The following is a 23,011-nucleotide window of genomic DNA, read 5'->3' as shown; positions in this document are numbered from 1 at the left end:
GTTGTTGTTGTTGTTGTTGTTGTTGTTGTTGTTGTTGTTGTTGTTGTTGTTGTTGTTGTTGTTGCTGTTGTTCTTGGTTCCATGCGCCGTAATCCCACCGTGAAAGTTGCATGCCGCATTTTCAATATGTCTTCAGGAATCGAACACGGGGTAAAGTGAGTGCAATCCTCTCCCAGAGAAGAACGACCACTCGTCGATAGTCCTTTACAGTATACTTCTGGTCTGTCTTGCTTGGGCTGCCGTCCGTCGTGGCGCTACACCCCTGTCATTCACCGAGACTTTTGCCCGGCATCATGTCATGTTCGTGACATTGACTCCGGACTGCGGCATGGTGGGATAGTACCCACTCGACGTCGGCTTACCCTCAAAGGGGCCGCACCTTTGATTCGACATGAGTGCTCCAGGCTGGAAGATACTTGGCAGTATCTCGGGATCGCGCTTGACTCTGTCGTGGAGTGGGTCGTAGTTTGACCCGACATGCGGTACCATGTTGTCTTGCCCATGCCGATGGTGGGTAAACATGTCCACTCCTCCTCTCGAATCGGTCCCGTCGTACATGGTGCCGGGGTAATACTGGTATTCCTTTGTCGTATCGATAGCTTTGGAGTCCTCGGGGGGTAGCATGTGCTCCAGCTCGTGGTGGTGACGAGTCGACCCGTAAGGAGCGTTTCCGCGGGAATCGAAACTTGCTCCGTAGCCTCCTCCCAACATGGCACCTGCAGGCCCGAAGTCGGACCCCATGATGGAGCTGTTCGGGTACCCGGTGAAGCTGCCGCCCGATCCTCCTGGCCCACTGCTGGTGCTGGCACGCCTCTCGCTCTGGTAGTGTCCCGGCGAGCGGCCGCGCACAATCATTTTGGCTGACTTGCGGTACGCGACCCGTATGAACTTGTCCGGGACCTGCGAACCGACGTCCGCCCAGAGCTCGATCAGAAGGTGGTAGTATTGCTGTGCAGCCCGCCGCTTTCCGTTGTTCGCTGTCGCTTGCTTGAATTGGATGCGTTCGAATGTGTGCTCCGTTTGGTAGGGGTCGCCGCTTTGCTGACCGCCATAGGTCGCGTTTTCGGAGAATCCAATCCTCGACGGCCCTCCAAGCACGGTGTCCGGGTGGTAGATACCCATCGGGTGCGACATCTGAGGGTGCTTCGGGTGAAGGTGCACCTTCCCAGGCTTCTCGACCGGGCCTTTATCTCTCTTGGGCGTGTGCTGGACCAGTTCGATCGTGTGGGAATCGTTCTCGGCGACAACGGCCGAGATGGACATGGCGAAGCCTCTCACCGAGTACGACTGCGTCGAGCCTTGTTGCGTGAATTGCAAGGACTGGCCGGGATAATGCGGGTTCAAGGAGAAGGAGCAGATGCAGGAGAAGTAATTCCTCCTGTAGCACGTCCAGTCGCCATCGGACTGAAAGAAGCCCTTGTCGATGTTGCCATGGATGTCGACCTTGACTTGTGTGCCATCCGTGTGCTGGAGGATGCCGAGGTCTGTAATGGGGCTCAGCGGAGGCACGCTCGTCTGCACCCTGGAGGAGGGCGAAGTGTAATGGCCGGAATCCATTCTCAGGGCGGCGGGTCCAGTAAAGCCGGTGATGGGACTAGTGGTCGGAGATATGGGATGGCGTCGTAGAGCAGCTGGGTACGATGGAGATCTAGGCTGGTGCTCCGACACCCTCCTGTAAGATGGCCTCGCCGGAGAATACTGGTCTCGAGTGGTGATGTGTGCGCCAGGATGGGGTAATGCTGTGGAGCGGTGGGCATGTGCCATGCCCGTCGAAGAGATGTTACTATTAAGTAAGTCTGTAAGTTTGGCCAAAATTCACGTTTGGCGGAATGGAAACAGGATCTTGTCTTCTATTTGGCGGTGTTGAGAAGGGAGTGCAGGGAGGGCAGGGGAGAAGGCGGGGGGACGGTGTGCGACCTACTTTGAGCCCAGGCGAGGCCTGACGTCCAGGCTGGGGAAGATCTGAGAGGCGGCTGTGTGGTAGAAGCCGCCTTCTGGGGAGTACGACGTCGCGTTGGTTATAGGTGGATTGAACAGGTTTAAGAGCGCCGTCGGCTGTTGCGAAGGGCCTTCGATCGTCGACAGAGAAGCATTGGAGTTGTGTTCGTATCTGATGTGCGAGTCAGCCCGAGTGTACACCCTACTCCCCTCTTCCGAGTCTGAGAACTGTGTACAAGGCAGAGAAGAGAGGGTTGGAAGCCTGGCACGACAACTGCTGTACCTCTTCCGCATGCAAGACACAGTGTCAGTGACACCATTTCGTCCTACTGCCAGCAGCGTGTTGCACAACGACCAACAGATACAGAACCGGGACCATGAGAGGACACACCACCTTCTGGCAGCGACAGGCGGGAACGCCGCCTGCGGAATACCAGTCGGGCGTTGGCTTCCAGATGGCGGCTACCCACGCCTGTCTCCATCCTTCTCGCTACCGCTGCAAAGATCGGATCTCCCGTCTCGACTTACGTTCTTTTCGTTTCCGAGACATGACAGCCCAATGGATCGAGCCATATAGAGCAGGAAAGAACGCGCCGGGTAGAAGATCCTGTCTCTCCACGAAGCTTGTAGAATTGGGATTTTTGGACGGCCGAGGCTTGTGATCTTGTCCTGGACAGCATGCGTCTGATGACTTTGGAAATGAAACAGAATTGACGAGACCTAAACACTGCAGCCCGGGCAGTGAACAGGGAAAATGTGAAAGTGAAAGAGACCGAGAGAGACACAGAAAGAATAAAGACGTTTGCACATACCGCATGTCATTGCTTGAAGCTTGTATGTCGAGGTAGTCATACCCTGTGGGCGGTTCGAACTCCTGTTTGCACGGCGGCACTCGTTAGACTAGACCATGATTTTTACGGCAAGAAACAAAAAAATATCGAGATGAGATTGAGTTGTCGCAAAGAGATGCCGGCGCTGCTGTGCCGTTATTATGTCCAGGACGCTGTAGTTATTGCGGGGTGGGCGATCCGCCACAGGTGAGAGTGAGCTGGCCCAGACAAGCAGACGAAAGGAACGAGCCAGTAACCTGTGGTGCAGCAACAGTGATAAGTTAGCACAGAGTACTAGGGAGAGACACGTTTCCATGACGAGACAACATGCGTGAGGAGGCAGCTCGAGGTGAAGAAGAGAGAGAGAGTGGAGGGGGGTGTGAGTGTTGACCGGCCTGGGCCTGGGCCTTGTTGGGACCGACCGATGAGGAGATGCCACAGCGGCGACGATAGCGACGGGAACACCAGCGCCAATGCCAGCAGCAGCAGTGTCAAGAACGAGTGAGGAGGGGCAGCAGGAGAGGGAGAGGGCGTGAGAGAGGGAGAGCTGAATAGAGGAGGCAACATGAGAGGGAGACAGGGTACAATGCAAATACCGTCAGGCACCACAGTGTACATTGCCTGCATGACTTGCAGATGAGCGAGAGGTGACAAGTCGTGCAGTGCAGATAGACAAGACACACACACACACACACACACACACACATTCTTCCGTCACTCGCACTCCCACGCCCAACACGCACACGCCTTACATGACCCCCAGGAGTAGGAGTCAGCGCGAGTGCGCAAAGGAAATCGCAGTACCAAGCAGTGTCGACTAAGAGTACGAAAGAAGCAAGGCACCGGCGTGGTACCGATGACCATGGCCATGGCCATGGCCTCCGGGTCCCATGCTCGCTCCTTAGGAGGACTCGAAGGACGTCAAAAGACCACGGTGCGCAACCAATTTCGCATCTTGAGTGCTCGTCTGTGTTGTGTCCCCGGTTGCTTCTGCTTCTTCTGCCCATGTGAATTCAAAGGGGAGAAGGGAAAGATGGCAGTGATGCGGGACGGCGGGAGGGGGAAAAACAAATGAAACGAAATGAAGCCAGAACTGCCGTCGACGAATGTGCACAAGGTGGAAGAGACATGGAAAAAGCAACGAGTGTGGAATCACATACGTACCTTTTCCTTTCTTTTTCTTCTTTTCGCGAAGCGTTACTCGGCCCGCTTCGTTGTCTGTCCCGTCCCTCGGGACGTGAACAGGATCAGGCGGCCGGGACGTGTGGCCTAGACTAGTCGCCGACTCGCCCGCCCTTCCTTGTCTGCGCCACCCGTTAAAGGCGTGGTGTTGGTTGGTCTCGTGTCTGTCTGTTTCCACCCTCTTCAATTAGGCGACGGACTCGAGGCTCGGGGCTCGGTGTCTCTTCCGAGTTATGGCTGTCTTGTGCTGGATTGTGCCGTCGCCAGGGGTGGTGAAGGTGATAATGGCGATGAACTGTATAGGTTCCAGACTAAGGTAGCCGACTGACGAAGGCGGTGTTTCAATCAAGGGCGTCAGTCGAATTGAATGGTATGCCGGCCCGTTGTTGACGTCGTGTTGCAGCTCAGACTCCAGTTTCAGCGACAACAGCGGCCGCAGTTTGTTGTTGTTGTTGTTGTCGTCGTCGTCTTTTTGGTGCGGCACAGCGTCGCGATTGTGATTTGCGACTGCAGAAACCGAGAGGCAAGCTTCATGAGAGTGAAAGGAGGGAAAATGAAGCGTCGAGTTGAGCGAGTGGCATTGCAGGGGGGAGTAAAGCGACCATGTAAGAAAGGCAGAGAGATGGAGAAGGATGGAAGGATTGTAGATACAGAATAAGGATTACGGTACCTTTGCCAGCTGTTGAGGATTCATACGACGGTCGTCTCCGACGGCGAGGGGCGCCGCGCCGTAGTAGAGGGGCGGTGATCGGGTGCTGATGCTGGCGTTGGTGCTGGCGGTGCCGGTGCTGGCGCTGGAGCAGCGGTCTTGACACCCAAACTCCTCGATCCTCTTTTTCGCCCACAGTAAGACGCACTCGTTAGCAAAAGTCCCTGGATCTCTGTCATTCTGCCCTCAACCGTCGAAGCCCTAGTCCTCCCCTTCTTTCTTCTTCTTCTTCTTCTTCTTCTTCTTATCCTCTCCTTCTTGGTCCCTTTACTTTTTCTCCGTTCATTCCCTCCTCTCGCAATATCCTCTTCGTTTTCTCACTCGCGGTCTGGACACTAGTCTCCGTCTCCTCCACAACTCGACCGGGGAATGGAAATATGGCGGGGATGGGGCCTCGAAACTCACCGGCGGCGGTTGACTCCCCAAAAGTGCCCCTGTCATGCCAAGACGTAGCTTGCAGCTCTTGCTCGGCCTAACTGACTCGAATCTGCTGTCAGCAACGACTCTGTCCAAATGAGGGAAATGGCCGTTTCTTATGGCCCACAAGCCAGCTTCGTCGACCGAGTAAGACACTTAACAAGCCGCTGAGGTTGTGGTTGGCGATGTAAACCATGACAACAACAACAACGACAACCCAGAAAACTCGATAACTGCTCCCCCTCGACCAAAGCCCTGCTGCCTCGCCTCTCTCTCTCTCTCTCTCTCTGCATGCTGAAAACCGAACACGGCGGGTTCACTTACTCGCAGGAGGAAGAATGCAATGGATTTGTACACCTGGAAGAACATTAGCTTTTGCTTTTTGGCAACAACCCGCGCTGCCTTTGCATCAGTAACATCTCGCCAAGAGGAGAGCAACAAAAAAAACCGCCCACAATGCGAAGCGAGTCGAATCCTAGCGCGGGGAAACCGGCGAGATGGGTCCTGGCCAACAACGCCCCCTGGTGCAAATCGCCTCGGATCATCCACTCAAGAACGACCCGCCAGGGAAGAGAGGGAGGGGCACCATGTGTATGTAGAGACAACCTAAGGGCGGGGGCACCAACTCAACTTACTCGTTTGTGGATCTGCTGCAGGCCAACTTTCGTGTGTTGACCGAACGCTAGGCTCGAAATGTCAAGATGCGTATTAGTTCGAGTATCGAATCGAACTCGTATATTGGAGGAGGGTTGTGTAGGTACTGGTGTTCATAAAGAGTGAGAGAGGTAGGGAAGGGTGTTGCGGATATTGATATTGCTGAGTACGACTGTCTTCAGTTGCAATGTGGTTGACCAAGCCGTCAGGGTTGCGAGAAGCTCGAGAAAGCATGCCGGATCTTGGAAGCCTGGTATCTATATACTTTTCCTGAAAAGAACTCCAGATGTGGCTGCTCAAAATCGTACAGAAGCAGCAAATATGGGTTGGAGGCTCAACATGCGACCGGCTTCTCGAGACGCACATGTCGTACAGATCAGGCAATGACAGAGCAGCCGGATGGTCAAGTACACTGCCGATGGCCCCAAGAGGTCCCAAGGAGCAAGGAAGATCAAGTTGAAAGAGACAGGGGCGGCAGGGGTGGGTGCTCCACGCGAGAGCAAATGGGTTGTGCAGACTCTGAGACAACGGTGAAGGAGACATTGGGTTGTGTGGGGAGCTCCAGGAAAAAACACCCCTCCCCTCCCCCGGTCGAATTCTTGAGCAGGCGTGGGTTTTTTTTTTCTTTCTTTTTTTTCTCTCTACCTCTTTGCTTTGCTCTGCCTGTTCCATCGTCAGAATACAATACATGGGCGTGTGAGCCGAGAGCGCAGGGTAGGGAAACGTTCCAGTCGCAGTCGCCAAGCGGCGTCGAGCAAAGGTGTTGGGGACCGGCCAACGCCGTGAAAGATGAGGTATTCTGGGTATGGGGTGAAAGTCTGTACGACTTGACTTTGGCCAAGCTTCTCAATGGCCCAAGTCCATGGGGCTATTCAAGCCAGCAAGCCTTTGTGGTCGTTTCCGCGGACGCGATCAGGCCGAAATGACACTATCCCATTCAACCTGCTGCTGGTTGGCAATCATCGCCGCCTATGGCCAGGGTTGGTAGATGGCGCAGGCAACGTTCCCATTTCTCTAGTCTGTAGTCCGTAGTCTGTAGATGATACAGCATACGGATTTGGGCTTGGACCCAAGCAATCCTCTCTTCAAGCCCAGGGGCGGGGTTCTACTGACCTGCGTCGGCGTGTAGCCGGGTGTGTCGAGGCCTTGCGTCCTGGCTGGACGAGGACGCTTTCCAAGCCTCGCTGACCTCCCTCCTTCTATACATCAAGTCTGCAATTACCCGTCCGTCAAGGATCTGGATGAAACGCCACAAACAACCCATTCAGATAGAAACGGGATTTGCCTTGGCAGGTGGGTAGACTAACGGCAGCTTGCAGTCGTGAAAGCAGGCCCGGGGCGTTTAGCGGACAATCCCGGCCATTGAGCTGGCCGTCTTTTTCTTCTCTTCGCATTGCACCCAGATTCGACCAGCACCCTGCCCCTCAGTGTCGTCGGATTGGCTGCACGGTAGCGAATATGAATCCCAGAGGAGGCTTTGACCAATGTCAAGCCCTAGGCCGGCGGGGACAACGGAGGCGGCCTCGCATCCTCTACATCCGCATCGGAGGAGCATGTTTGGTAACAATCGGGGGCTTTTTTTTTGAGAGAGAGAGGGGGGGGGGGGGGTTTGCTGAAGATCCATCGAACCATCCATCACGCACCAAACCGAAGTCTTTGGTCCTAAACCTGACATGCTTGTCGCCAGTCCTGGTGGCTTGCTCATATGGCCAACGCAACGTTGGTTCCTTGGGATCGGACCTGACGGATGGTGGTAGAGTAGACGTCTAGCCGCGTGTCTCGGCCGACAGACACAGGCTCGCCACACGACACGTGCTATGGGAACAGGGTTTCGCTCGAACCTGGTTGACAGGGGCCCATCGGATCATCTCTCCTCATGGCACTGTGGCTCACTCTAGGTTGTCCGCGCCTATTGAGTTGCCTCGGAAGTCGTTTCAGGGACCCCCCCTCTCTCAGGGCTTGGGAAAGACGAACCGCTTCTCTCAGTTGAGGCAGCAGCATTCGTGATGCAGGAATACAACAAACTTGAGCTATACCTCATCGTACGCTCCAATGAGATGTCGCATTACCCGAGGAGGACAGTCAGGAAAGGCAAAGCTCATTCCAAACAATCGCCCTCACCCCCCTCGCGCCAAGGAGAGTGCAGGACGGCCAATCTTTAGGGAGAGATAATAGAACCCAGAGCTCTTTGATATAGCTTAGGTACTGCACCTCGTGTTCGGTGGTATGGTCTCAATATAGACCAATGCGTTATTCGGATTGGTCGTTTGTGCAGGTTCCCGTCAACTAGTCTGGTAAGATCCAGGCAATTGTGCTTGATACGCGCGCCACTACCCACGAGAAGGGAGGCCAACTTGATTGTTTCAGAAGTGTGATTTCGGGGATTTCTGAGAGGCCGGACTGGCCGGACCATCGGCGAACTCGTAGCCAAGTTGATGGGATTCGGTTCAGCAGGGCAGGTTCCGCACATGTTGGACCGAAGAGGGGTTCTGGTGCGGTGTGCAGAGCTACAGTATGGGGCTGTACCCGGCAGAACAAGCCTATGCAGCCCAGTAGGACAATGTCCGAACGGAGGCGGGCTACCTCACTCATCGAGGCCAGAAAGCGGATAGTCGAGTATGGCTCAGTCATGTCGGACCGGGCCGCTAGTATCTGACGGTGGTGCCCGTCTTTAGTTTGAGTTGAACGCCGGTCCTACGCTGTTGCTATGGTCGCGCTGCTACCGAGAGGAAAGAACAGGATGGGAGGGGGCCCGGTGATCCCTCTGCTGTGTCGGGCAGCATGCCATCAATATGCACATCATAGTACGCCTCCCGGTGCGAAGGTGGCCGGCTGGCTGGTTTCCCCAGGCCATCTCGCTGTTTCTTGGGCGTCATCTGCCAGGCATAAAGGTAAAAGACATCAGTTCCCCATGCTCCTTCTTTGCTTGACTCCAGAGATCAGATCTTGTGTGATGTGACTTATCACGGACGCCAGGGTACTTCCAGTGGCAGGTAGACAGACGGCGGGCCTTATGAGAAAATATGACGGCGGGCCTTATGAGAAAATATGACGGCGGGCTTGCGTCGATTAGGAGTGAGTGTCGATGGGTGATGGTCTGGCGTGCAGAAAGCAAGTCACTGTTGCATGATGCCACAACAGGGGCATTGCCGAGGGCGGTATCACAGGGATCATCTGGATGGTTTGGAGAATTGCGGATGGCAGTCTCGCTGACTGGGTGTGGTGTGGCGTGGCGTGGCGTGGCGTGGCGTGGCGTGGCATGGCGTGGCTGGCAGAGGTAGTGCCTAGTCTCGGGTTCTGCCTATCGACCACGAAATCGGTATGCTTCATGCTTCAGGACATTGCGAGGCGGCCGACGTGCATGTATCAAGGGCCTCGTATGTCGAGGGCAGGAAAGCCGCACGCTGCCTAGGCAGGCAGGTAAGCAAGCAGTCCAGTCCGTACGTGAAAAACATCGGCGGGGTCAAAAGCAACCGGTCGAGATAAAGATGACGAGTGAAATGAGCTGAGGGCGGCATGAACCTTGCATTGTCATCCTGATCTGCATGCTTCATTGCTTGGCAAATAGCTCCAGCCTCTGTCATGCACGACAGATATTGGCGTTGTCAGCGTTTTTCAGAAGATATGTTGGCGGCATTGTTCCCCCCCACTCCTGCGTCCTGGACTGGTGCCCTTCAAGGCTCCAAGTGGATGATTTGCTGGAAACTGTGGTCAACATTCGGTCTGTCTATCTGTCTGTCTGTCTGGTCCTGGAGATGGAGGTAGGGGAAAAGGGAAAACAAGCATGACCAGGGGTTGGGGGAGGGGTGCTCGGACTGGTAAGTGAGGTGAGCGAATGGGTGGTGTGGTTGAGAAGAGAAATGGAGATGAACAGGGGAGAGGGGGATAGGTCATGAGACGGCGAAAGCTACCAGTTGCACAGGTTTTACTATCATTCGCACAGTACGGTGAGAAAGTGGATATACTAAGGTGAGTTGGCTGATGATGTCGTAGGCCCTCATTGGCTGGTAGGCGGATGAGCTATCTGCACGATTCAACCTGCACTCCATTTAGACAGCGAAAATGGATGAGGAGGTGCACAGTGTACTTACCCAGGTGAGGATAGGTACCTAGGGTAAGGTAGGTACTTGGACTCTCTCCATGCGTGCGCTCTTCCCTATTCCTGCCATCAGTTCACTACCTACAGAGAGAATTCCATTTACTTTTTCTTCTGTTCCTACGGATACCTTCTTTCTCCACTTGGCCATGCAGGGTGCCTTGACATGGCTCGAGGGAGGAGGAGGATATGAAGGTGAAGGTACTTCTGCATACCTATATGTACGTACTCTCTCTGTCTGCACTCTGTTCTAGCCTGTATTTTCTTTCGTCTGCTTCGCTCTCGCCTTCCACTAACTACTCGACGATATTCATCTTCATGATGTGGCGGCCGCGAATGCACTCTGGATTTCGATCCCACACCCCTTCGGCTCGCTTGATATCTCGCTGCCATTACTGCGCCGAGGCCTTCGGCTCTTCACCGACTCTTCCAGACCCCGTATACCTCGATTCTGGTTCAAGGACTATGCCGATTGCGTCGAGTGCAGGCTTCACAACTGTCCGCTGTTGTAGGTTTGTTCTTCACCTCGCTCTCGCCTAGCCGCATCATTCGCCCTGTCCCTCAAGAATCGCCCTGCGATGCCACTTGTGCCTGAAAACAAAAAAAACCATTGCTTTGCTGGACAAACAAATGCCCCTCCCTGGACCCAGCGCGGATGCAAACGACAACAACGGTGCCGTGACACTCAAAATATCGGCTCTATTTCGCCATCAATCTTCGAACCTATTGTCACAATCATCCGAGCTACCTTAATCAGTCTTTTTCCCGAACAGCCATCCAACTCGACCACCTTCTACCACTGATCACCAGGGTATAACGTCTTTATGAAGGACCAGCCCGGACCTTGGATCGACGGCATGGCTCTACCCGTTCTCGAACGAAAACCGATTCTTTTACGGCTTCGGGTTCCAGATGCCTTCTGAGGTAATCAGGCCCACTGAGCGTCAGTCCTGGCCGGATTGTGATCTCACCCAATGTATCACCAAGTACCCTCGGGGACCATCCCGGTACTAATCCACGGCTTGCCACATGTTTTCTTTCTACTTTAATCCGCCTCAAAGTTACCGGAGACGAACCGCCCCTCTGAATATCAATCTATCGCCGACTATCCGGGTCAGGTACCTGGCCGTTGCGAACCATCATTCGCCTTCTGATCCCACCAGACAATGGATCACGTCTGCAGGGCGACATCGATGAGCCAAACGGATCATATCTCGTGCATCCACCCTCGAATCCCGGCAATGCAAGGTATGAATAGTCACACGGGCCGGTTACTTGGAAGTTTTGCCAGCTGCTGCACCGAGAGGCGTAACTCCTTGTCCAGCAGTCGATACTTGGCCGCCTTGTTGTACAAACGAACTCGCTGGTCCTAAAAAGCTCATCTTACAGATCTCACAGGAGCTCGGAGGAATCCACTCTCTACACAGCGGATCTTCAACAAGCCTCTTGTCAACAGCCTTCCTTGCTTGCCTTCATTTCGGAAACTGGACGAAGGCGTGAGAAGGCAGGGGCAGACGATGCCTGCGAGTTGACAGCGGCTTGCCGCATCTCATCTGTTTCGACGCGGCGTATATGTCCTTGGCCTTTGACGAGCCCAGTCTCGTAATCATACCGCTTATGACGGAAGGACCCAATATGCTGGTTGCCTCGCGAAATTGTCAAAAAAGCGGTCAGGAAATGGGAGGAATACCTGGCTATGACTCTACAGACGAGCACTCTGAGCAATTTCCATCCCTCAAAAGTCGCCCCACGTCGACCTTCTCGCGTGCGAGGTCAACCCAGCCAGCGCGAACTCCTGGCTAAAGAAACGAATTGGATATTGCGCAGTCAGGCTGCCGGATCAGGGCCATCTGCGCCATCATAAAAATACCCCCGAGTCACTTATGCAAGAAACAAGGCATCATGACCACGGAGCGTCTTGCGCCACTGACTTTGCAAAAAACACCCCCCAGTGCGGCAGTTCCAAAAGCGAGTAACACAAAAAAAGGGAGTTAGCCGAAACTTCACCCACTTGACACTTGTTAGAATACCATGGCGTGTGAGAGGCAGATGATTAACTTTTTCGGTGAGCTATGCTCGCCACAGCACACGTTGGAGAACCGCTCATCGCCTCTTACTCCTGAAAGGCAGATATATCAAAAACTGCATCGCTTCGAACTTGGTATGGTCGAGTCTAGCCGGTCGCAAAGACCAGCCGGCCAGAGACTCGCATACCATGTCGCAAACGGGACAGGGGGGGCTCTAGTCTTCACCACTTTGGGTGCCACATGGAGCAGATGAACAGCTCCTTTGGAGCCGTCCTCTTGGGATCGTCACGGCATCGCCGGGTTGCAACTGACCGTCTACCGAAAACTTGCCCCCCCCCCACTCCTCTCAGTTGGTCTGGTTCTACTTTGGTGTCGGATGTGGTCAGTGTATGGATCCAGTCTTCCGGATTTGCTCGCTTCATCTTTCCACATTGGGATTGTTAATCTCGAACGGTCAAGCGTACAGGGCCTCGTCAGCCAACCCTCTGGCCATGGCCCTTCGGGGCGCCATGTTTCGTCTCCATGACTGGCCCCCCTGATCATGTTGTGCAAGACATGTCAGCTCACCTCAAAAGGCCTCCCAGAAGATGAGAAACGATGATTGGCCGTGAGACAAGAGCCGTCGATCACCAGGACCATCCGCCCTGTGTGGCTGTGGGCCCACTCCTGGCGAGGGCCCAGGCTGCCAAAAGCCTTTCTCCATGGCTAGCTGCATGTCCGTGACAATTTCTCCCATGATTCTGGGCGCACGAAAAGTCAAAATGGCGCGTATCTCGACTCTCAAGTTAATCAGCAGCAAACACCGTGTGCCGCTTCAGCACACGTTGTTCATCAGACCGGTTTCAAACCCGCCTGTCGGGAGTGAGCCATAGGCTTTTGTTGACGCAACGTTGGACGGGATCTTCATGATGGATCCCGTCGGCTGTCAGCCCTCTCTGCAAGGAGACAGGAGATAACACCTTTTCACCCCTTAGCCGCGGCTGGTCTCTCAGAATTAGATGACGGCTGCTGCCTGTACGCCGACAACGGTCCAGAGTTTAGTCCAGCGCTCACTGGGACAAGCAAAGCGGAAGCGGTATCTTCAACGCGCCATTGACTCGTGGCTGTGACAGTCTAATGATGCCGCAAGAAAGTCAACAATTGCGAGCACCCGCAATTTGACTACAATGCATAGCCCACTCCCCACCGCTGAGCCAGAACCTCGCATGCCCTGTTCAAGACAAATTCTGACAGGAACAGCTGAAAGACATGCCGCTTCGAGTCCAGGTTGAAGTATGAATGGTCACACAAAATGCCCTCTGGCCACACGGGAGTAGTTGGCTAATGTGGCTAGTAAGGTCGGTGATCTTTGGCAAACATGATGGACACACGAGGAACTAAATCACTTGGACACGAGAGCAGAATTGGATTGCAGGGATTGGTTGAGCGGCATTTTCCAGCGCGGGTGGCGTTCATGACTACCGGAAGCTATCAAGCGGAAGTTTGAATTCAGACTCTCAGCATGCCACATTCAACAAGCTTCCTTGTGGATTTCCACTTTTCATTTACCATTGTTATTCTCTTGTGTATTTTTCAGTTCCACCTCGTGGCGTGGAGCAATGACTCGCGATCTTGTCATCAATACAACGCTCTCACCGGCTCTGATGGCCGATATGTCAGTGCCAGAGCAGGCTAGACACGGTGAGTAAGGGCGTGCCCAAAGCACACCGAACGACTAACAGACTTTGCTTCCTCCACATCCGGACAGATGGTGGGCACGACAGGGCCATCCAGACCTTATGTCGTCTTGGAACACTGAAACATCACATCAAGGTTTGTGGCACATGGGCTGATGGGTGTAGTTTTAAACTCTAGGATGGCATTACTACTAGCTCCGGCACCCGGAAAACAGACATTAGTAGGGCTTGCCACGTCGACAGGTCTCCTATCCATATCCTCTCGAATGGCCTGAGAACAATCGGGCTGGATGTGCAAGAAGGCCTATCAACCGGGCCGGACAGATGAGTATTGTCAAAATTGCGTCGTTGTGAGGGAGGACCGAATGTATCCTGCGAGTGTTGTGCCGAATGTTGGCCGGCGAAGTGGGTCCGTACGGGCCGGGGCCACCTTTCTTTCACTTCCGAACGCTCTGACCATGTGTTTGTTGGAACTTGGAAGCTCGGAAGTAAAAAGGCGACCGAGCCGGCGGCGGCCCATTTCAGAGATGCGGCAGGGGGAGGGGAGAGGGAGGGGGGAGAGCGCGTCTTAGTGCAGCAGACGTGCTTGGAGACCGGGTCTAGAACAGAGTGGATACCCACATTTCGCCATCAAATGCTGACAAACAAGGCGGGAGGAGGGTGCTCGTCCCGTTTCAGCATGTCGTTTTCACAGCAACGTTGTTCCTCCTCCAAGTCCAAGCCTCGCTAGTCGCTGTTACGGGGTTAGGTACAGCTACTGCTACTGTTACCGTCGCTAATCCGTAAGGATCGATCCCATTTCTGATGTGAGCAACAAGCACTCCACTGGCTGTCAAAGTATGACTCCGACTATCGCTCGGTGTTGAATCGAACAGGGCTGTGACTCACAGGCGAAAAGGAACTTGGTTTGGGACTCATCTAGTTGTCGCTGACTACTGCCTAGGCAGACGCAAACCGTAGTGACAAGTTACTTACATAGAGACACAAGCTCGTCAGAAAGTTTGCTTGCCCTCTGCAACCGCGACGCGACAGCTCCTCTCTCTCACTCTACCTATCCCCTCCCCCTCTGACCGGCTCACCATCCCTCTGCGTCCCTCTTCTCCATCTCTTTCAGTCGTTCTCCTGTTTCTTTCTTGGAGACTTTCTCTCCCCCAGCTTCTCCCTCGCCTCCGTCTCGTATCCGGACCTCTCCCGGGCATGCCTAAGAAAAGACACCAGGCGTTGTATTCGAAGCCGCAGTCGACTGCTCCGTCGTCATTGGGTGCCTCAGCTTCAGCCTCTTCTTCTGCCCGTCAGTACTCTGTACCCTAATCCAAACTCCCATTTCCAATTCCCACACGCCCTGGCCCACGCATACACCCCTTCCCACCCCACCCCCTCTCCTCTCGTCTTCTCCTTCACCGGGGATCCCCTGATGTGACGTCGCTCGCGCTCTTGCAACTGACAGCGAAGCAACACAAACAGAGAACCAACATAAGGGCGTCAACGAACTCTTGGCCGATCTCCGTCGATCCTCCTCCCGCGCTACCCCGACAGTATCAGCAGCAGCAGTATCCGCAGCCACTGCTCCTACCGTCCCGCCCGCCCTCCGACAGATCCTCCAGATCCCAGAGACCCCCCCACCGCCGCCCAGGCGTGTCCCGAGATTCGACTCTTCAGGCAGGAGAGTACCACCGGGTCCGCCTCCTCCGCGTAGCTGGCTGTCGCAATCGTCCAGCCATGCGCAGCGTGCTCACGCGACTGTCGCCCAGCGCGGCGCCCAGGCCATCCAGGGCCTGCCGGGGACGTACAAGCCGGATAAGGGTAGCCTGATGGACATCATGTTGCGCAGGATGGCCCTGGACTGGGACTTCCAGAGGGATTACGATCAGTACTACCTACACACCTTACCCAGCCGTGTCAGGGCCTCGTTGGCAAGATACGTCGGCGTATGGTACGAGCGCGGTGTTTCCGCTGCTGACCTACGCAACATCCTGATTCCTCCGTCCTTTGCTCCGGGGCACGAGGATGACGACACGCATCAGCAGCGCCAGGTCGACGCCGAGGCGCTCGTGTCCCTGAACAGCGACATCTACTTCCTAGATCTGACGGGCTCGCTGGGCCACTCCATATCCGTCAGGGAGCTGTTGGACGTCCTCTTCCCCCAGCAGCTGGCGTGCACGTCCGAGGCGGTGCAGGAATCCTGGGACACGGCAGACGCTCCGTCGCTGCCCCCAAAGCTCCTCCCCAACCTCACGCACCTCTGCCTCGCCGTCGCCCCCAGCGTCCACCGGCAAGGCGGGGGCGCTGGGGTCTCGTGGAAGCAGCTCCTCGCACTCGCAGCCAAGCTTCCCACTCTCACACACCTGAGCTTGGCCTACTGGCCCGAGCCGTCGCTGACACCCAACGCCAAGTTCTCCACGATGGTCTCGCCCGAGGGCCTGACGCAGCAGTACTCCGGCACAGGGGCGTACGCGCACACCCTCGATAACGATTGGTCCGAGGCCGTCATCCTGTTGCGGAAGCTGAGCAAGTGCCTCTACAGACTCGAGTACCTCGACCTCACGGGGTGCGGGGCGTGGTCCAAAGCGCTCATGGCCAACGCCGACGGCGACAAAGTCGACTGGGCCGGGCCGTGGGGCAAAGTCTCGACGTTGAAGTTGACGTACGGCTACGATGTGAGCGAGGACACGCCGATCGCCGATTCCGAGAGGTTCCGCGAGGCGGCAGGGACGGCCAGGGCGGTTGAGAAATACATCACTGCGCAAAGAGCCGGCAAAGGGAGGTTTATCAACGTGGACAGAGATCCCATCGACGATGTGTGGTTGTCGTTTATGTACTAGGTGGCAGAGAAACACGTAAACAACAAGAAAAAGGCGAAACAAAAACAAACACGAAATCAGGAAGAACATTAAATCGTTCCACCCGGCCTGAGCATGCGCGCTGTCTTCTTCCATGAACGAACAAGGCGATTTTCCCCGACACTAAGCATCGTCGTGGCTTCCGTGCTGTCTGCTGGCATCCCAGAGCTCCCTGAACCTTCCATTTGCCCGTAGCAAGAGGTCCTGGGGGTTGCCGACCTCGACAACGCGGCCCTTGTCCAGCACCACGACGCGATCGAAGTCAGCGACCGTGCCCAGACGATGAGCGATGGCGATGACGGTGTGGTCGTTGAATTCTTCGCGGACGAGGTCTCTGACCATCTTCTCGGTTTGGGCGTCGATGCTGGGACGTTTCATCAGTCACACTGTCGTCCTTTTCTTTTCTTTTTCCCTCTTTCTTATAGTTAAAAGGGAGGGAGGGGGGAGGAAACACACCTGCTCGTCGCCTCGTCTAGGAGAACCACCCGTCCTACGTGCCTCCTCAAGATGGCCCTCGCGAGGAAGAACAGCTGTCTCTGCCCGTGGCTCAGCGCCTCCTCGGCGAAATCGGCGTCCAGCCCGCCGTTGTCTCGGATTGTGTCCCAGAGGCCGAGGCGCGCGAGCGCCGACTCGACCGCGGCGTCCCCGGCGGCGGATGCCGTGCCGAGGGGGTCGAGGTTCTGCCGCACCGTCCCGGGAAGGATAAATTGGTCTTGGGTGATGGCAATGAGGGCTGACCGCAGGGGCAGGAGGGGCAAGGAGTCGATGGGCCTCCCATCGATCGATATAGTCCCGGAGGACAACGGCAGGAGGCGCAGAAGGGCGAGTAGAAGGGAGGACTTGCCGCTTCCCGTGCGGCCCACGACGCCGATCTTCTCGCCGGGGCGGATGGAGATGGAGATGCCGTCCAGGGCCCTCGTCGCGGCAGTTTTTCCGTCTTCACCTGGGCCGGTTGCGTCGTAAGACGCGGAAACGTCGCAGATCTCTATGACCCCCCTGTCAGGCCAGCCGCTCTTCAGGTCCGTTTCCAATGCCCGGTCGTGCCGTGTCAGACGGTCATCTCCGACCTCGTCGACTGTCTCCTCGGAGAAGTTTTTGATGCGCGCGACGGCGCCGATGGAAGTCTCGAGTGAGGTCCAGAACTGGATCAGCATCTTGAGGGTCTCAGTGAAGGAGATGAGCTGGATAAGAGAGACGCCCGTGAGGCCGATAGATGCGGTGGCGCGCAGGCGGACGGCGACTCCGACGACGAGGACGGCGAGGGCGGCGGTTGCGAGGTCGAGGACGAGGGTGAGCCACTGCTGGGTGAGGAGGAGGATGTAAAAGGGCCGCTGGGAGCGGTCGATAAGGGCATGGGAACGGGTTATAGAGGCGTGGGTGAGGGCGTGGGCGCGGAGGGTTGCGAGGCCCGAGAGAGTCTCAAGGAAGTGTGTGCTGGGCTCGTGTCAGTTTCTAGAGGAGGGTACCAAGTGTCTTGGATGAGTGGGGTTGTTTTCCTGCTGCTACCTACTAGATGGGAGCTTTCTCCTCGAGGTCCAAGAGACGTAGCTGACGGGAGGTGCGGAGGTAGGCCCGCTGGATGTAGTAGAAGACGAGAATTAGAACGGGGAAGCTGATGGCGATGTACCATGAGGCCGAGGCTATGAGGAAGGCCTTGCCAATGCAAGTGAAGAAGCCTGCGATAACCAGGAGTCAATTTCATTGCGGCTTACAATAGTTGTTAGCAACATGGACTCTTACTTGCAAGGGAAATCACCAGTGCCAGGGGTAGGCTTCGGTCGATCAGGCCGATGTCCTGCGAAAATCTGAGGCGTGTTAGATGTGTTGATGGGAGGGCTAGTGAGGCATCCATTAATTACCGGGTTGTGATGGAGCCGATATCTGTGCTTGTGAAAAGGGAGAGTGGAGCACTAACGAAGTGATCAGATTTGAGCTGGTGCTGGTTGGACGATGGGGGTCGGAACTTACTGCACGACGGCTTTGAGAAGTCTCTGGTGTAGGTTGATTCCAGATTTCGCTGCTACTGGGACAAGTACGAACCTGATTGTTGAGGGGTCTTATGAGAAGCTGAACTTGACAACACATAGCACGGCGGGCTTACCAGATGAGTACTGCAAAGCTAAATAAACCTCCGACTTGCAGAGCCGCGTAGATGCCGAGATAGTAGGCATCGAGTCGTCCTGGGGCCTCGAGGTTGGCGTCCGTCCAGAACTTTAACCAAATAGCTAACCACCTGTTGTCAGCGAGGGGCCGCAAACAAAACGATAAATAGAAGAATAAATCGACTTACTCGGAAATGTTGAGAAGAAGGCCCAGGTCACTTGGAGGAATAGCATGATGGCGACAAGGACGGTCCCGACACTGCCAAAGTAGTAGCCGTAGACGCTCCAGTCACCCAGCTGCCGCCGCTTGTCGTCTTGCTCCTCGACCGCCTTGGTCTTCCTCTCTGGTATCACTTGAAACGTCGTGTCATTGGCGGTCTTCTCTTGTTGGGCCTTGTCTTCATCTCGGCTGAGGGGTCCCGACGCAACGAGATTGCCGACATAGCCATCTGCGTTTCGACACTTTTCGAAACTTCCCATCTCTGCGATCTTGCCGTCTCCGAGAGTGACGATCATGTCTGCCCGGGACAGAAAGCTCACTACAGTTTCTTGTTGGTCAAGTGTTTACTTCGGGCCTGATGACTGAAAGGGGATTGTACCTGACTGAGTGGCAAGGACAATTGAAGTTCCCCAAGCCCTGAGCATGCCTTCATCAGCACTGAAGACGCGCTGAAACACGGTTCTGGCAGTGTGATTATCCAATCCACTGAAGATGTCATCAAACAAGGCGATCTCTGGCCGAGAATAAATAGCCCTGGCAAGGGCCTGCACATCGTCAGTCCGAACTATGATGCGTTTTGGAGGGTTCACTTACGACACGCTGCTTTTGGCCTCCACTCAAGACGATACCCTTGCTGCCTATAATTGTTAGGTCCTCCTCTGGGAGCTGGGCGAGATCCTTCTCGAGGTCGCAGGCCTTCAGAACCTGTCGATAGAGGTGTAGATCGAACTCGGAGAAGCAGATGATGTTCTTACGAACTGTCTCGTTCTATACAGCTGGTCAGCTCGGACACCGGGCTATGGTTCGATGGTGTCCATACGATCAGCCATGGGTTTTGCTCGCACCAGGAAACACGGGTGCTGGAAAGGGCAACCGTCCCTGTGACGTGAGGTATTTCACCAAGAAGGCCTTTCAGGAGAGTGCTTTTGCCAGATGCAACAGGCCCTACAAGCATCACCAGCTGGCCCTTCTGTATGTCGAAATTTAGACCACTCAGAATGGAGTCAGCTTCATCCTTCCAGCTCAGAGATGCTTCCTGTACACTAAGAGCAGGCCTTGTGCTCGGGTTCCTTTCCAAATCATGCTCTCCTCTGTTCTCAAGAGTTAGTAGTTGGATGTCTTGGGAAGACCCGTATGATCCCGTGGACTGCGTTCCAGGTTGTAGGTCAGAAGGGAATAACCGATACTCAACCCGAGGCGGCTCGGTCAGATACGTCTCGATACGTTGGAAGCACGCAAGGGCAGCGCTCATGTCCAAGACAACCTCAAACATCCAAAAGAGGGGATTCGCGAGCAGGATAATCAAAGAAAGAGCAGCAAACAGCTTGGTGGCATCAAGAGTCTGACCGGTTTTGGCCGCGATGGTCGTGTACATGGCGAAGGCGACCACCGGAGCAAGCATCAGGGGCACCTGCGCGACGGCCGAGGTGATGGCACCGATGACGCGGAATGGGGTTGCCGCCTTCATCTCGTCGATTCTGAGGTCTGCCAGGGTCTCTGAAAGCTTTTGCGTCAGTCCTGACATCTTGATGCTTTTGATGTGGCCAATCATGGCTGAGGTGATGCCTTTATCACAAGTCAGTACGGCATCTGAGACGTTGGGAGGGAAGTGAATACCGATGCGCCTCTGAACTTTCTCAACCCAGATGACTTGGTATTTCTGGGCGGCAGGAGCGAAGAAGACAGTGGCGATCAAAGCAATGACGGAGACCACGATGGGACCGGAGGCTGCGTAGCCGAGATGTGTGCTGAGAAGCCATGTTGCGAGGGCAATTTGAATGGTGTTGGCCCAAAACTCGTGAACTTCGCGCCAGGCACGGATGATGGCATCGACCTAGACACAATGTAAGTAGTCAGTCAACGAAGTCGTGGTGAGATGAGGACGTACATCGGTCGACATCAGAGTCACCGCGGCAGCATTGTCTCCGGGTGCGACGCGCAACTCTGTCGTCTTGGAGTAGACGGCAGTAACCAGGATGCCTCTGAGCATGGCCAAGGATCGGAAAGCCTTGTGCCAGTAAAAGCTGGATGAGATGGAGATGCCGAGGTATACGAAGCCGTAGGCGCCAATGAGACCATAACCGTAGTTGACATCCTCCGGCGTGTTCTGTAGGAAGTCGAGGAATCGGTTCAAGATCAGGGGCTGGCAGATGGTGAAGCCCAGCAGAAATATCCTCGGCAGGATGACTGCCAGCAACTGCCACTTCAGCGTACTGACGCAGGTCCTGATGAGCCGGTGACGCTTCGTAAGAGGTGATGCGTCCGGCTGGACAGCAGCCGAGAACGACGACGCCTTGTTCCAGTCACGCCAGAATCTCTCGTCCAGCACGGCAGTCGACATGGACCTGTCCAAGACGAACAGGTCCAACGGCTTCAGGAGACGACGAAACCCTGTCAGCAGCAATGGCGTAAGCCACCAAAAGAGACCGCGGCTGTAGATGCCACTGGTCTCCTCGGGGCTGTACGACCGACGACCGCCGGCGAGGTAGGGCGTCTTCCCCCAAGCCTCGAGGATCACGATGACCGCCTTCAACGCGAAAGACGCGGAGAAGACGGCGCTGATGGTGACGCTTAAGTGCGACAGCCATACGGTGCGGAGGATTGCTCCATCCAACACCAGGGACACGAGCATGTATATATTCAAAATGGACGAAGGCTTAAGGCTCTTCGCGTGTTCTATAGACGAGAGACCACCAAACATGACTGCGGCGGCAAAGGATGCGCAGGAAGCTACGATGGAGACGGTGCGTAGGCGGCCCGCTTCTCGGTGGGTTGCCCACAGCGCGACAAGGGCAAGCTGCAGTACGGCAAGGACACCGATGGCGGCCTGTTTGGCGAGGCGGAGGGCGGTGCCGGATACGGCACGAGGAAGTTTGGCGAGGTGGCGGAGGCGGAGAGGTGCGGCGAGCAGTAGGAGCAACGCCGGCAAGATTGTGAAAAGGCATTGTTCAAATGCCAGGGTGAAGTCGAAACCTTGACGGCAGTTCTGGACGATGGGGCCGAAGGCGTCGTCGGCAGTTGGGAAGCATCCGATGGAGGATGAGGTAGCCATAGCTAGGTGAATTATTGTTTGATGAACAATACCTGTCATGAATGGGTACCTGTGTAGGTAGGAAAGGGAAAGGGGAGAGAGGACGATGGAAACCTGAGAGCGGGAGGACCGCCGTTTTTAAACAGGGCGTTCAGCAACAACCCGGTCTTGGCCGGAGGATTCATCCCCTGGAACAACTGCCTGATTAAGGAAGGTGGGAGACTGAGAGTAAGCACGGCAATCAAAAGAAACTGAGACGAGAGATGCATGATTTGGTGTTACTGCGCCGTTGGCCCCCGAAAGCGCAAGGGAGGATAAGATAAGGGGGTAACATAGGGGTTAGGAAGAGCGACGTGAGGGCATTCGCACTCTTTGCAAAAACGACTTGTTGTTGTTTGAAACTTCGTCGTCTTGGGATGAACATGCCAGGATGGGACAAACTCAATCCATCCCCCCTCTGTTGAGCAGGAGAGATTGGAACAACCAGGCCAGGCAGGAAGAAAAGAGACGATCCGACCAGGGCCATAAGCGGTAAGCAGCCTCAGAAGCAGGACCCTTCAGGGTCTCGACTGGCTGTGGGCTCCCCAGAACTTGCCGCTGCATCCCTGTCGCCCTCCTGTCTTGTCCAAACAGGTTTTGCTGGGCGTCATCCGATGGATGGCCAAACGGTGCTAACCGGCGTAGTTAAGTGGGTCCATAGCCGATAATGCAGAAGGACCGACCGGGGAATAAATGCGGTGGCTCAGAGAGAGAGAAGAGACCGATGACGCAAACTGGACCAGAACAACAACAACCACACCCGGTAACACATGACTAAATTTCTTGGCCACGTCAGGCTCGACAGCACTTTGCTGTGTTGTTCCTTCCCCGAATGGCCAAGATGATGCCAGTGCTCTTCCCGTAGCCTCTTTGCTCCGAAGACCAACCCTACCTACCTACCACTCTCCCTTCACTCGCCATCTCTAAGCCACGCGAGTATGCCATTCTTACCCGCTCCCCCTGCCCCCCGGTCCAGTGGTCCAGTGGTCCAGTCGAGTGACGCCGATGGCGTGGGTAGCTGGCCTTGTTCCTGTCCATCGTCCCCATCACCATAGTTCTTTCACACCCAGTCAGACCTTGCTCGGTTGCATCATTGCTGCTCCTTGCAAGGTCTTGGAAGAATGGGTTGCTGTGATTCACCCACGGCTTTCGGGCTGCTTGCTCTCCCCTCCCTCTTTAAGGCCAGGACCCTTTGCCGTCAAACCCCTGTGAAAAAGGGCCCAGAATCATAATCAATCGTTGTGATACCA

General features: G+C 55.3%; 4 protein-coding genes across 4 annotated transcripts; 1 reads left to right on the top strand and 3 right to left on the bottom strand.

The window, feature by feature from the left end:
• Positions 1-291: 291 nt before the first annotated feature.
• Positions 292-2,755, bottom strand: CH63R_07825 (NDT80/PhoG like DNA-binding family protein; the record flags this gene model as incomplete). The annotated part of the gene is made up of 3 exons (XM_018302799.1): positions 292-1,783; positions 1,922-2,159; positions 2,467-2,755. The coding sequence occupies 3 exons, from the start codon at positions 2,753-2,755 to the stop codon at positions 292-294; spliced, it is 2,019 nt and encodes a 672-aa protein (XP_018157577.1).
• Positions 2,756-4,137: 1,382 nt separating this feature from the next.
• CH63R_07824 (uncharacterized protein) lies at positions 4,138-5,964 on the bottom strand (the record flags this gene model as incomplete). The annotated part of the gene is made up of 5 exons (XM_018302798.1): positions 4,138-4,457; positions 4,647-4,782; positions 5,401-5,433; positions 5,712-5,758; positions 5,838-5,964. The coding sequence occupies 5 exons, from the start codon at positions 5,962-5,964 to the stop codon at positions 4,138-4,140; spliced, it is 663 nt and encodes a 220-aa protein (XP_018157576.1).
• An 8,762-nt stretch (positions 5,965-14,726) lies between these two features.
• CH63R_07823 (Tafazzin) lies at positions 14,727-16,351 on the top strand (the record flags this gene model as incomplete). Its single annotated transcript, XM_018302797.1, has 2 exons — positions 14,727-14,820; positions 14,994-16,351. The coding sequence occupies 2 exons, from the start codon at positions 14,727-14,729 to the stop codon at positions 16,349-16,351; spliced, it is 1,452 nt and encodes a 483-aa protein (XP_018157575.1).
• A 141-nt stretch (positions 16,352-16,492) lies between these two features.
• CH63R_07822 (ABC multidrug transporter) lies at positions 16,493-21,743 on the bottom strand (the record flags this gene model as incomplete). Its single annotated transcript, XM_018302796.1, has 12 exons — positions 16,493-16,733; positions 16,826-17,803; positions 17,880-18,045; positions 18,110-18,174; positions 18,229-18,255; positions 18,338-18,409; positions 18,471-18,594; positions 18,660-19,010; positions 19,071-19,236; positions 19,286-19,459; positions 19,512-20,525; positions 20,580-21,743. The coding sequence occupies 12 exons, from the start codon at positions 21,741-21,743 to the stop codon at positions 16,493-16,495; spliced, it is 4,542 nt and encodes a 1,513-aa protein (XP_018157574.1).
• Between the last annotated feature and the right edge of the window lie 1,268 nt (positions 21,744-23,011).

Source organism: Colletotrichum higginsianum, chromosome 5, assembly GCF_001672515.1.
Source record: "Colletotrichum higginsianum IMI 349063 chromosome 5, whole genome shotgun sequence".
Lineage (NCBI taxonomy): Eukaryota > Fungi > Ascomycota > Sordariomycetes > Glomerellales > Glomerellaceae > Colletotrichum > Colletotrichum higginsianum.
Note: the sequence above shows the minus strand (reverse complement) of the source record. Positions and strands in the feature narration are given on the sequence as shown.